This window comes from Pteropus alecto, unplaced genomic scaffold (assembly GCF_000325575.1).
Source record: "Pteropus alecto unplaced genomic scaffold, ASM32557v1 scaffold40, whole genome shotgun sequence".
Classification (NCBI taxonomy): domain Eukaryota; kingdom Metazoa; phylum Chordata; class Mammalia; order Chiroptera; family Pteropodidae; genus Pteropus; species Pteropus alecto.
Window position 1 is genome coordinate 3,055,233 of NW_006431919.1, and position 12,174 is coordinate 3,067,406.

Sequence of the window (12,174 nt, forward strand, 5' to 3'; positions counted from 1 at the left end):
TTCTAATATATACACAGAGCCCCTAGGTAAAGGCTGTGAGATTTATAGGTTCAAGTCATTCAAGGGAATCTCTTCAATTTTTAGCTAACTACCAAGCTAACAGAACAGAGACTTCATTGTCTTTGCTCACATAGCAAAGAATAAAGTTGTCCTGACCCAACAAAGAATATAGATATTACAGAATTAGTTTAAAATAGTTACTAAACAAACAGCAGCAGCAACAGCAACAACAAATCATGAGGAAAGAGACTCTGATTTCCAGGGATGCCACATTATATTTTGTAAAATGTGCAATTTTTAACAAAAATTATAAGAGGTGCAAAGAAACAAGAACTTATGACCCTGCAATAGGCTGAATGTTTGTGTTCCTGCCCCTTTCAAATATTGAAATCTTAATTCTATTGCGATGGTTTTTGGAGGTGTTGCCTTAGGGAAGTAATTATGTCATGACATGAGAGTAGAGCTCACATGAATGGAATTGGTGCCTTTATAAGAAGAGGCCAGAGAGCTAGCTACCTCTCTTTCTACCACGTGAAGATACAATAATAGCTGGCAGTTCGCAACAGGAAGAGGGGGTCCGCACTGGAACCTGACTGTGTTGGCACCCTGATCTTAGACTTCCAGACTCCAGAACTGTGAGAAATAATTTCTGTTGTTTTTAAGTCACCTAGTCTATGGTACTTTGATATAGCAGCTCAGATTAGCTAAGACTGGTCCCTACATAAGAAAAAAAAGCAGTCAAAAGAAGCTGCCCCTGAGAAAGCCCAGATGTTGGAATTAATAAAGACTTTAAATCAGTTATTTTAAATATGTTCAAATAGCTAAAGGACACTATGTCTAAACAACTAAAAAAAAAGTTTGAGAACAAGTTCTCACCAAGTAGAGTATGAGATAGAAATTATACAAAAGAACCAAGTAGAAATTCTGGAGTTGAAAAGTACAATAACTGAAAATTTCACTAGAGAGGAACAGCATCATATTTGAGCAGACAGAAGAAAGAATCAGTGAACTCGAGGTTATCCTGTCTGAGGAACAGAATGAAGAAAAATGAACAGAGCCTCAGAGACCTATGGGGAACCATTATGCACACTAATATACAGTTAATGGGTATCTCTGAAGGAGAGAAGAAAAAGAGACAGAAAGACTACTTAAAGAAATAATGGCCACAATTTTCCCCAAACTTGATGAAAAACACTAATGTATACATCTAAGAAGCTCAGTAAACTCTAAGCAAGATAAACTCAGAAGAGATCCAATAATCAAACTGTCAGAAGCCAAAGACAGAGAATCTTGAAAGCAGCAAGAGAGAAGCAGTTCATCATGTATTAGAGATCATCAATAAGATTAACAGGTTTCTTATTGAAACTATGGGGTTTAGAAGGCAGATGAAATTAAATATGACCCAAATACATGGGAAGACATCCCATGTTCTTGAATTGGAAGACTTAATATTGTTAAGATGCCAGTACTCCCCAAATTAACCTAGAGACTCTGACTTTGCATTTTAAATAAAAATTCCTTTTTTTGTTGTTGCAGAAATTGACAAGCTGATGTTAAATTTCATATTTATGTTTATATGGAATGCAAGGGACCCAGGATAGCCAAAACCACCTTTAAAAAGAACACAGTTGGAGGACTCACACTTCTTAATTTCAAACTTACTACAAAGCTATGGTAATCAACAGCGTGGTACTGGCATTAGGATAAACATGTATGAAGGAATAGCACTGAGAATCCAGAAATAAATCCGTGCAACTATAGTCGATCGATTTTTGACAAGGATGTAAATTCATTGGAGGGAAAGAACAGTCTTCTCAACAAATGGTGCTAGGACATCTGAATATCTACATGTGAAAGAATGATATCCCTCTCTCATACCACATTTATTTATAAAAATAAAATGGATTAAAAACCTAGAGTAAACCATAAAACTCTTAGAATAAATAGGTGTGAATCTTTGTCACCTTGCATTGGGCATTAGTTTCTTGAATATGGTACCCAAATCACAAGTAACAAAAGCAAAAGTAGATAAATTTTACTTCATTAAAATTAAAAACTTTTATGTATAAAGGACATTATCAATCAAGCAAAAAGACAACGTACAGAATAGGAGAAAATATTTGCAAATTATGTATATCTGATAAGGGTTTAAAATCCACAATACACAAAGAACTATTACAATTCAACAGTAAAAAGAATACCCCAATTAAAAAGTGGGCAAGAGATTTGAGTAGACATTTCTTCAAAGAAGATATAGAAATTGCCAATAAGCACGTGAAAAGAATGTTTAACGTGATTAGTCATTAGGAAAATGCAAATCAAAACCATAGCAAGATACCAGTTCATACCCACTAAAATGTCTATAATCAAAAAGACATAAGTGTTGGAAAGGATGTGGAGAAATTAGAACCTGGTGGAATTGTGAAATGGTGTAGCCACTTGGAAAATAGGCAATTTCTCAACTTAAACATATAGTTCCTATATGACCCAACAATTCCACTCCTAGATATATACCTATAGGAGTTGAAAACATGTCACATAAAACATACATGTTTATAGAAGCATTATTTTTAGTAGCCCCAAAGTGGAAATAACCCAAATCTCTATCAACTGATGAATAAACAAAATGTGATATACCACACAAGAGAATATTCACCCATAAAAAGGAATGATGTACGATACATGCTCCAATATGAATGATCATTGAAAACTATGCTAGGTAGAAGTCACAAAAGTGGACATATCATACGATTCCATTTATTTGAGATATTCAGAATAGGCAAATCCATAAAAATAGAAATTAGGTTTGTGGTTGCCAGAGACTGGCCAGTGACAGGTGATGAGGATGGGGAGTTATTTTTGAGGTGATGAAAAATGTTCTGGAAATCGATAGTGGTGAGGGTATATTAAATACCACTGAATTTTATGCTGTAAAAAAAAAAAAGTGAATGAGGAAGAATATGATGTTGAGTGTTAGCAATATTGAGCCACATATCGAGTCTAGTGTTAACGAGTGGAGCAGAATATTGAGTCTCACACAAGGAAAGGAGGCCGAGTGTTTCTGCTGGTACAAATGAACAGAGCAGAAGGTATTTTCAGGTGGTAACAGCAAAGTCTAGTGTTAATAGTGCAAAGGGCAGATTGTTGAGTTCTGTGGTCAGGGTGAGTAGAGAGGATGGTGTCTAATGTTGATGGCAAATGAAGTGCAACGTCATATTAAAAGTTAATGGAATAGTCAACGTCATGAAAAACAAAAATGTAGGGAGACTTGTAGATTAAAAGAGCAACCACATGCAATGTGAATCTATGGAGTCCTTGACTGGATTCCTTAACATGTCCACTGATGACATTTTTTGGACAATTGGGAGATTTTAAATGAAAGCTTATATTAGGTGAAATTATGGCATTATTTATAAATCAATGATTATTTAATTAATGTTAATTTTTTAGATGTGATAATATCATTGTGATTCTTACTCTTTATTTAGAGGTGAATTGTCATGATGTCTGTAACCTTGAAATGCTTGAGCAAAAATTGCATCTATCTACTTACCTACCTACTTACCTACCTACCTACCGAACTACCTACCTATATAGAGACTGAGATAAAGTAGGTGTGGCAAAATGATAGCAATGAGAATCCTGGTGAAGGGTTTTAGGGTGTTCATCGTGTATTATTTCAATTTTTCTGTATCAAAACGATGTTAAGTGTGGCATTATTTGGAAATGGTGCAGAATGTTGCATTTAGCGTAAGATTGGGTGGAGCAGAGTATGGCGTCTGGCATTAGTAGCAGAGTGGAAGGTTGTGTCTAGTGTTGAGTGACTAAAGCAGAATGTGTCTCAGTGACAGTATGGATGGTAAGAGAAGGCAGTGCCTTGCATGACAAGAGAGCACAGCAGAATGGAGCATTCAGCATTCCCAGTGAGAGGAGCAGGATGCTGGATCTTAAATATGAGTGAACGGAGGAGTATGTGGTGTCTGGCTTTGGTAGTAGATGAAGCAGAATGTTATGTCTAATGGTAAAAGTGAATTGAGCAGAATGTGAGGTCTAGTGTTAACAGTGAAAGGAACAGAATGTTGCATGTATTGTGAAGGGGACTGGAGGAGAATTAGTGTGTGGTGTCAATAATGAATGAAGTGAACACTGTCTGGTGTTAGAATAATGGAACAGAATGTTGTGTCTAGTGTAGAGTGAATGGAGCAGAATGTGTGTTTCTGGCATTAATAGGGAATAGAGTGAAATGTTGTGTGTAGGGTTAATAGCGAATGGAGCAGCATATGGTTCAAGAGTTGATAGTGAATGTAGCAGAATGTGGTGTTAACATTAGAAACATAAGAACCAGATTGAAGCGTGTGCAGAAAAGGGTTAACGTGGCAGGCGTGAGGCTGCTGCTATGAAGGACCTGCTTGTAAGCTTGGTCGACATCTGGGAACTTGGATTTGGGGAGTGCTGCCATTTTACCTAAGTGACTAGACTGCCTGTACAAATGATACGATTTATGCTGAACCTCTGCTTTCCTTCTAGGAGTCTGGAAGTTTGGTATGTGCGAGGCGGAGGGTGACCAGCCCCCGGTAAAAACCTTTGGTACCGAACCTTAAATGAATTTCAAAACAGTTTTTCTTTTTGTGTCTCCGGGCAGAACCATCTCATATGGTGGCTGCCTTTTTGTTGCTGGGGTAAGAGAGTGCTCTGTGTTGTCCCTCATGGGAGGGAGAAAGCAAGGAAGCCTGCCCATGGGTTCTTCTGCCTGCGTCCCCTTTTGTCCAGCTGTGTATCCTTAGTACAACTATATGCTGAGTCTGTGAGTCCTATCAAATCTCCGAACATGGGAGTGGTCTTGGAGACTCCCAACAGAGTATCTGTCATTGATGATGAAAGGAGAGGCATGTTATTCTTAGCACTAAAAGTGAGTGGAGGAGGAGGTAGAGTTGAGTGTTAATAGTAAACGAAGTAAAATGTGCGTTGGTGGAGAATGGAGCAGAATGTGGTATCTGGCAACTGTATTGAACATAATGTTAAATTTGGAGGAAAGGTTTGAGGGATAACAATGCTGGATACTGCCAAGTGTAGTAGATACTGCCAAGTGTAGTAGATCCCTTGCTTAGTGACTAATTTCTCATGTTCCTCTTATCTCGGGCAGGGAAGAGAGATGAGTGTTCTCCTTATCTGTTCAGGTGATCTGTGCTCTTATGCAGTAGAATGTACCTTGGGCAGGGATGCTCGGGAACCAGAGCTCTGGGTAGTCATGGTGAGCACAGTGGTGATTCCCAGGCCCACACGGGCTGGTGCAGCATCCATGTTGATCCAGAAGGAAATCCACGAGAGGATGACAATGAGCAGGCTGGGAATGTACATCTGGATCAGGTAGTAGCCCATCTGTCGCTCCAGGTGGAACCGGGCCTCAATGCAGGTGAATTTACCTGTAAGAAATTATAGCGAGAAGGCAGAATAGCCTAGTGGATAGGAACAGGGCTTTGAGGTCTGACCACCCTTGGCTGGAGTCCTGGTTCAGCCTCACACCAGCTGTGTTTCTAGGCATGTGTTGAAATCTCTCCGCGTCTCAGTTTTCTTGATTACGTTAAGTTGGGGATAATGATGTTGATGACAATGACAATGATGATTATGATGATGATGATAATAATAAAATGATAATACCTACCTCACATAGTTACTCAAATGGTTAATGTGATGATAGAATGAGATGGCGCCTATAAAGAACTTAGCACCGTCCTTATACATCGTTAGTGCTCAAGAATGCCAGTTGCCATCCTCCTCCTCATCACTATTTTGTTCCTAAGAGTGGGCCTAAGTGGACCACTCTCTATCCTTCTGCCAGTTTTCTTCCCGAAACATGACTTGATCCTGTTACTTTTCTCTGTAAAACCCTTCATTCCTTCTCTCATACAAGAAGGTTTGCATTACCCGCAGGGGAAAGTTCAGACTCTTTAGTCTGCCCTTAACAATGCAGCTCTAGCCTGTCTTTCTTCACCTTAATCATGGCCCCCTACACTCCATCCCTTGCTTGAGCATGCTTTCACACTTGATCCTGCTAATCCCTCTTCCTGGAATGCCCTTATTCCTTCTCACAACCAGCCAAAGAAATCCTCCTCCACAGCAGTTTAAATGTGGAGTCTTCCCTAGCAGAATGCCTCTTTTTTCTCTGTGCTTCTTCAGCTCTGCTCACCCGATCCTCAGAGCCTTTAAGGCATAATACGATGAGTGAGTGGGCAAGTTGGTCTCTTGCTGTCTCTGTCCTCTGCACTAGGTTATGGGCAGCTGGTCTTCTCCCTATCTGTGTGTCCCAGGAACTGGAGCAGAGCCAGTCCCATGGTAGGGTATCAGCTCCTGTCCCCTGAAGCAGTTACTAGTGGATTTCTTTGAGCTCTCTGGACCGTATGCTCCATGTGGTCAGGGCCTTGTAAGTCTTTTCTCCTTATATCCACAGGGCCTAGGACAGAACACAGTTCTCACCTAAATGTGAGTAGCAAAGAACAAATGAGATCATGTTGGGAAAATGCTGTATAAATAGTAAAGGGCTGTGGTATGTGAGAGTCAGTTATGATTATTTAATTTATGAGAGTCCTTGCTCTCTTGGCCGTTAATGGGAGTGCCTTTATCTGAGTCTCAGCCTGTCCAGCAATGAAGAGAGTTTCTTTGGAGGTTCTGAGACATCTCCAGGGTCACCCAGAAAGAGGCAGCTGTCCTAGACAGACCAGAGCCGAGGCTACTTGCCCTTTCTCTGGGCCTTCTCCTTGCACCAGCCCCCACGGTGGTTTTGCTCAGTCCCTCTCCTTCACGTCCTCCTCTCTGTGGCCGCTGTTACCAGCTTTACCCAGCTGGGTTCAGACAGCGGCCTCCTACCCAGCCCTCCGGCTGGCATGTGAGCCGACTGACTTTCTTCCACAGTGCTTCCGTGAGCTCCTTCCCAGCCTGAAACGGTATGCAAAGTCAGCCTTGATCCGGCTCCACTTCATTCCTGTATTCAGTCTTCTAACAAAAGCTGTGCTTAGGCACGAGAGATAGAACTGAGCTGAATAGTGGTGCGTCTCCACACCCCCTTGTAGCTCACGGTCTAGCGGACCTTTTCCAGCTTTACTGTTGACTAATCTTCAGTGCCACCTCTCAGCTTCCTTCTGCTGAGGTCTGATGTGAGCATTCTCTGTGCCTTTGCTCTGTCAGAAATGCTAGTTCCTGTGTGACAAAGACTGCTAGATATCCTCCCAATATCAGCTCCTCCTTCTGCTTTAGGAAATAGGGTCCAATTTGAGTTAAGCATACCTGGAATAAAGACCGTATCTCTCCCAGCTTCCCTTGTAATAAGGCATGGCCTACGCTTAGGTTACTTGCCCCAGGACGCACAGGAAGAACACAGCAGAGCCACTTTTTGGATTCACAGGATATTCTCTTAACCACTAGGTGATAAATACAGAGCTTGCTCCATCACGAGTACCTCTTAAGATCTGTTGAATCAATGCTACCTGGAATAAAGACTGTATCTCTCCCAGCTTCCCTTGTAATAAGGCATGGCCTACGCTTAGGTTACTTGCCCCAGGACGCACAGGAAGAACACAGCAGAGCCACTTTTTGGATTCACAGGATATTCTCTTAACCACTAGGTGATAAATACAGAGCTTGCTCCATCACGAGTACCTCTTAAGATCTGTTGAATCAATGATTGAATGAATGCGGCCCTGACTGGGGTTGGGATTTGAGGAGAGTGGTCCCTCGCACCTACCTGTGTTGTAATGCTTGGTACAGTATCTCAAGTCCTTCTCTTCCTTCAGGATAAACTGGGGCAAAGTTAGTCCATCTGCCACCTGCACAGCTCCCTGCTCCTGCCACTCAAAGATGAGGTCATTCATGGTATATCCAACTGGGATAGGGTCAGAAGAAGGAGCAGTCATCACCAAGAAGCACTTATTTGAAGCATGTCAGGGTTGATTAGGGTCAGAGACAGAGAGGCATCAGACACTTGATGGAACTCATGAAACCATGTTTTTTCCCCCTCACAAAGGAGGTTAAAACTGGTTTAATTTACATCTACCTCACAACCCTTCTACCTCGCTTCCTACCTCTCCCAGCATCCTAACTTAGCTTGTTCTGTTGCCCCCTCCTCCACACAATCAGTTGACAGTCACTCTTTGTGCCTGTACACCTATTTTGCTCACAGCTGACTTTTTTTTTTTCTGTGAAATGCTACTGCCGTGGACCTGTCAGTTGAGGGTCAGGATGTGAGATGGTGACTCAACTCGACTAATCTGACTCTCTTTCTCAGGACTTTGACTCTTGAGTGAAGTGACAGAAGGTTCAGAGTCGGCTGGTGCTGATTCCCTTCAGCAGTGGCATTTCAAGGGGCTGGTCCATCACTTCTTGCTGCCTACATGCTCTGCCTTCATTTCTGTACTTTTAGCTCCTCCAAGTCCATGAGGAACCTCTATGTCCTTCCATTTAATTCTAGATTTTAAACTTGTCAGATTGCTCTCTGTGTTAGCAGTCAAAGAAGTCAGCTACCCCATCTGTAAAAATCCCGGTTTACTTGATCTCTTTTATAAAGCTTACTCCAAGTCATTAAAAAACAGCAGAAGGACGCTTTCTGCCATGAGGCCACCATGTTTTGTACTTCGAACAACACACCACTTGTTTCCCTGTCTTAGTCATCTATCTCCCCTGCTGGAGTCAGCATCCCTGTGAGTTCAAGGACCATGACTTATTCAAGCTATTTCTCCTTCATTCCTGGAGAGCCGTTCACAAGGGACATGGAACTGTGTGCCTCTTTGGGGAATGCCGCTGGCTCCAAAGCTGGATCCCAGGCAGAAAATGTAAGGGAAGTTATGTTTCTAATGCATTTTCTAAGAGCAAAGCCCTTCATCTGGCATTTTGGACTATTACAGTAATCTCTTGGGGGTCCAGTGGTTAGGAGCAGCTGTGTGGGAATTTCTGCTGGTCCTGTGGGTAAAGGGGAGTCTGGTTCTTCATAGAGGCCTCATGCAAGAGACTCACAGCTTTCCAGTTGCATGATACATGTCTGGACGTCCATGGGGAAATTCTTCAAGTCCATGGGGCAGGCCAGTGTCAGGGTGATTCTGGGAAGAGAAGGGATTTTAATGACACTGGATCCACAGGCCAGAGAAACTGTTGTACCTCTGTTCTCGTTACCACCAGAAACTAGTTATCTAGGAGAGGTCAAGGAGGTTAGGGAACTCTAGTGTTTTTCGAACCAATATATGTGTATTTCCACATTTCAGATATGGAAATGTAGGCTCAGAGAGATAAAGTAGGTTGTTTGAGGTCACACGGAGTTAGTGGAACTTCTGTATTTCTTTGGAGTCTGTCTGGCTTCTAGAGACCTGCCTTTAGCAAGTTACCTGAAGGCCTGGAGGCCAGGGCCTGCCCCGCCCCCGCCCCCCTCCCTGCTTTTCTGCAGAGCCCTCAGATAGGTGCAGAGACTGAATTTTCAGTTGAGCAGTATCAGGCTTCAGGCATCCCCAGGTGCACCGGCAGCAGGTGCTGTAAGTGGTTCTTGGCGGCCTCCCTACACACCCTAGGCTCCTCAAAAGTCATTACAAAGTTCTTCTGCCTTCTGGGTGTCCAGACACAGCTGGCTCACATCTGCGGGCTCATGCTGGGGTCAGCTGGGAAGTTGGTGGGCACCCCAAGCTTCTGGACTAGGTGTTTATTTTGGGTTGTTCAACCCTTGCAGAGGCTGCAGCCTCAGACCCAGAGGAAGTCCCCTTAATAGAATCTGAGGTCTGCAGCTCCGGCTGGGATACAAGGCTTCATCTTGAAAGGCTTTGCCAACATCTGAGCACCTGCTGCAGGGAATGGAGAAGAAAGGCTCTCAGAGCCTTAGATCATCAGGCCAAATCCCTCACATGGCAGGTGAGAAAACTGAGGTGCAGAGAAGGATAGGTAGGGACTCGTTCGTGGTGAGGTGACGTGGCAAGCTGATGGCTCAGGCAGGATTTAAAACCACACCTCCTGGCCTTGGGATGCTGAACTCATGTGCTGGCTGGCAGATTTTCCAGCACTGCTCTCTTGAAAGGCACCTAATCGGTGGTGGTATCGTGGCACTTAGCTGCTGACACGTTGGCCGCACATGGTGAGGCACAAGGCCCTATGTGAACCTCCTCCAACTCACACCCACAACTCTGGATGTGGGTCCCTTTAAGCACAAAGTAGAAGCAAGAGGGGGAAAAGAGAAGGGCGAGGGAGGCGAAGAAGGGAAGAGAAGGGTGTGGAAGAAGGAGGGGGAAAGTGAAGAGAAAGCGAATGCAGTTGATTTCTGAGGATAAAAGCTCCAAAGTGGGACAGCTGTCACACTAGGTTAATTTCCTGAAGTTGAATGACCTTGGGAATATCACTTTCTGCTGATTTGTCCTTCTGTCACGATGTACTGGGACTTAGCTTCCAAGACATATGAAACTAGCCTGGCAGCAGCAAAACTCAAGCAGGGCGACCCCTCCCTTCCTGCCAGCCAGCCAGGGCCTTGATGGCCATTTCTTGAGCTTATCACCGTTCCACTCTGGATGCGGACTGGGTTGGATGGGCTCTTAGGTGAGGAAGACTGTGTCTGCTTCTGGTTCCTCTCAGCCTGCCCCTCTTTGCTGCCTACTTTCCCTGCTGAGATTTCTAAGGCCCCTCTCCACCCAGCCTGCTCTCGGGAGGGACTCTAAGTTCAGTCGCATCTGAGGATCAGGACCTGTGCAGCCTTCACTGTGGGCCTGGACATTTAAAGTTCATCTTCTAATGGGAGTAAAAAGATTTATTCCCCTGAGGAATTGGAGGGGGCGAGGGAGTCATTTAAGGGCCACTGCTCCCTTTAAGCTCTTTCAAATAAAAACATCTTCATTCATTCATCAAATATTTGAGTGCCTGTTGAATGCCACGCCCTGTCTTAGGTTCTGAGTGGGCATCAGATTCACACTGGAATCTAGGCTCTGCTTCTAAGTAGCTTTGGGAACTTTTGTAAGTTACTTAAATTTTTCAGATCCTCACTTGTCTAATCTGCAGAATGGCCATAAGAAAACCTACTTCATGCGGTCATTAGGAGACTAAGACATAACATACGTAAAGTACCCAGCCTATTAAGTACATTAGGTGCAAGAATAAAGTGGACATTGCTCATTTCTTTATGCCTTGGGGGAAGAGCTTTGGAATTAGGTGGAGAGGGATAGCAGGAGACTCTGGAAGTTTGCCCTTAACCGGTATCTGCCAGATACTCTGCAGCGGTGGGAGGGGGTCCCAGCTTCCTAGAGTCAATGCAAGGTATGGAGGACAGAAAGCATTTGTAGAAGGGATGGAGCAGCTCTGACTAATACTTGTGAGCAGCACCACCCACCTGGCAGGCCCATTTATGTTGAAGTCGCTGGAATATTTCAGGTTTTGTGCTTTTGCTCCTGCTATTTTTTAAAGAAAATCGTGGTAAAAACATTTAATGAGATCAACCCTCATAACACGTTTTGGAGTGTACATTACAGTATTGTTAACTATACGTGCCATGTTGTGCCGTAGAGCTCTAGAAATTATTCGTCTTACATAGCTGAATGCTCCTGCTTTTGGTCATTGTCTTTGAATACTCTTTTCTCCATCTTATGTTATTGAAATTCTGGGTAAGTTTGGGGGCATAACTTTAACCCCACCTTCCCTCGGGTGCTTTCTTCATCTCCCTGGTTAGAATGAACCCCTTGCTCCTAGGACTTCCCGTGGTACTTTATTCTTACTTGCTGAGTGTAAATTACAGAGCTGGCTCTGCCTATTTGGCAAAGGTGTCGTGCTGTCAAGGGCCGATCACCTCTGTTTAGCCCTCCTCTTAGTGTACGTTCCCAGGAGGCAATGGGACAAGGCACTTTCTGAGGTAGGAAGGGGATGAACCTATGTGGAACTTACCTGATGCTGTAGAGGACATTCCCGTTCCGGGAGATCCTCAGCAGCTTGTTGTCTGTGGTGATCTCGTGGAAGTGGGCCCCCTTCTCGTTAGCAAAGAACAGGTCAGGTTTCCAGATGGAATCCAGCATGGACGGGTCCAGGTCCAGCGAGTCATCCGGGTATTCGTTGTAGGCCAGCCGGGGGTCATTCCACTGCTGCCTCAGGAAGATGTTGACCCTATAGTCCTATGGCCAGGAGACAAAGAGGTGGAGCCAAGGTTAGGCCCTGGGATGTCAACTCTTGGAG

General features: G+C 43.7%; 1 protein-coding gene across 5 annotated transcripts in view; it reads right to left on the minus strand.

Annotated features, from left to right (window-relative positions):
- GLRA1 (glycine receptor alpha 1) overlaps window positions 1-12,174 on the minus strand; it is a 71,947-nt gene that overhangs the window by 8,166 nt on the left and 51,607 nt on the right. For all 5 annotated transcript variants that reach the window (XM_006906434.1, XM_006906435.2, XM_006906433.1 and 2 more), the window contains 4 exons: window positions 11,890-12,113; window positions 9,004-9,086; window positions 7,739-7,876; window positions 5,209-5,423 (listed from right to left, as the gene is read on the minus strand). In XM_006906434.1, the coding sequence (XP_006906496.1) occupies window positions 5,209-5,423; window positions 7,739-7,876; window positions 9,004-9,086; window positions 11,890-12,113 (660 nt within the window). The remainder of the gene's footprint in view (window positions 1-5,208; window positions 5,424-7,738; window positions 7,877-9,003; window positions 9,087-11,889; window positions 12,114-12,174) is intronic.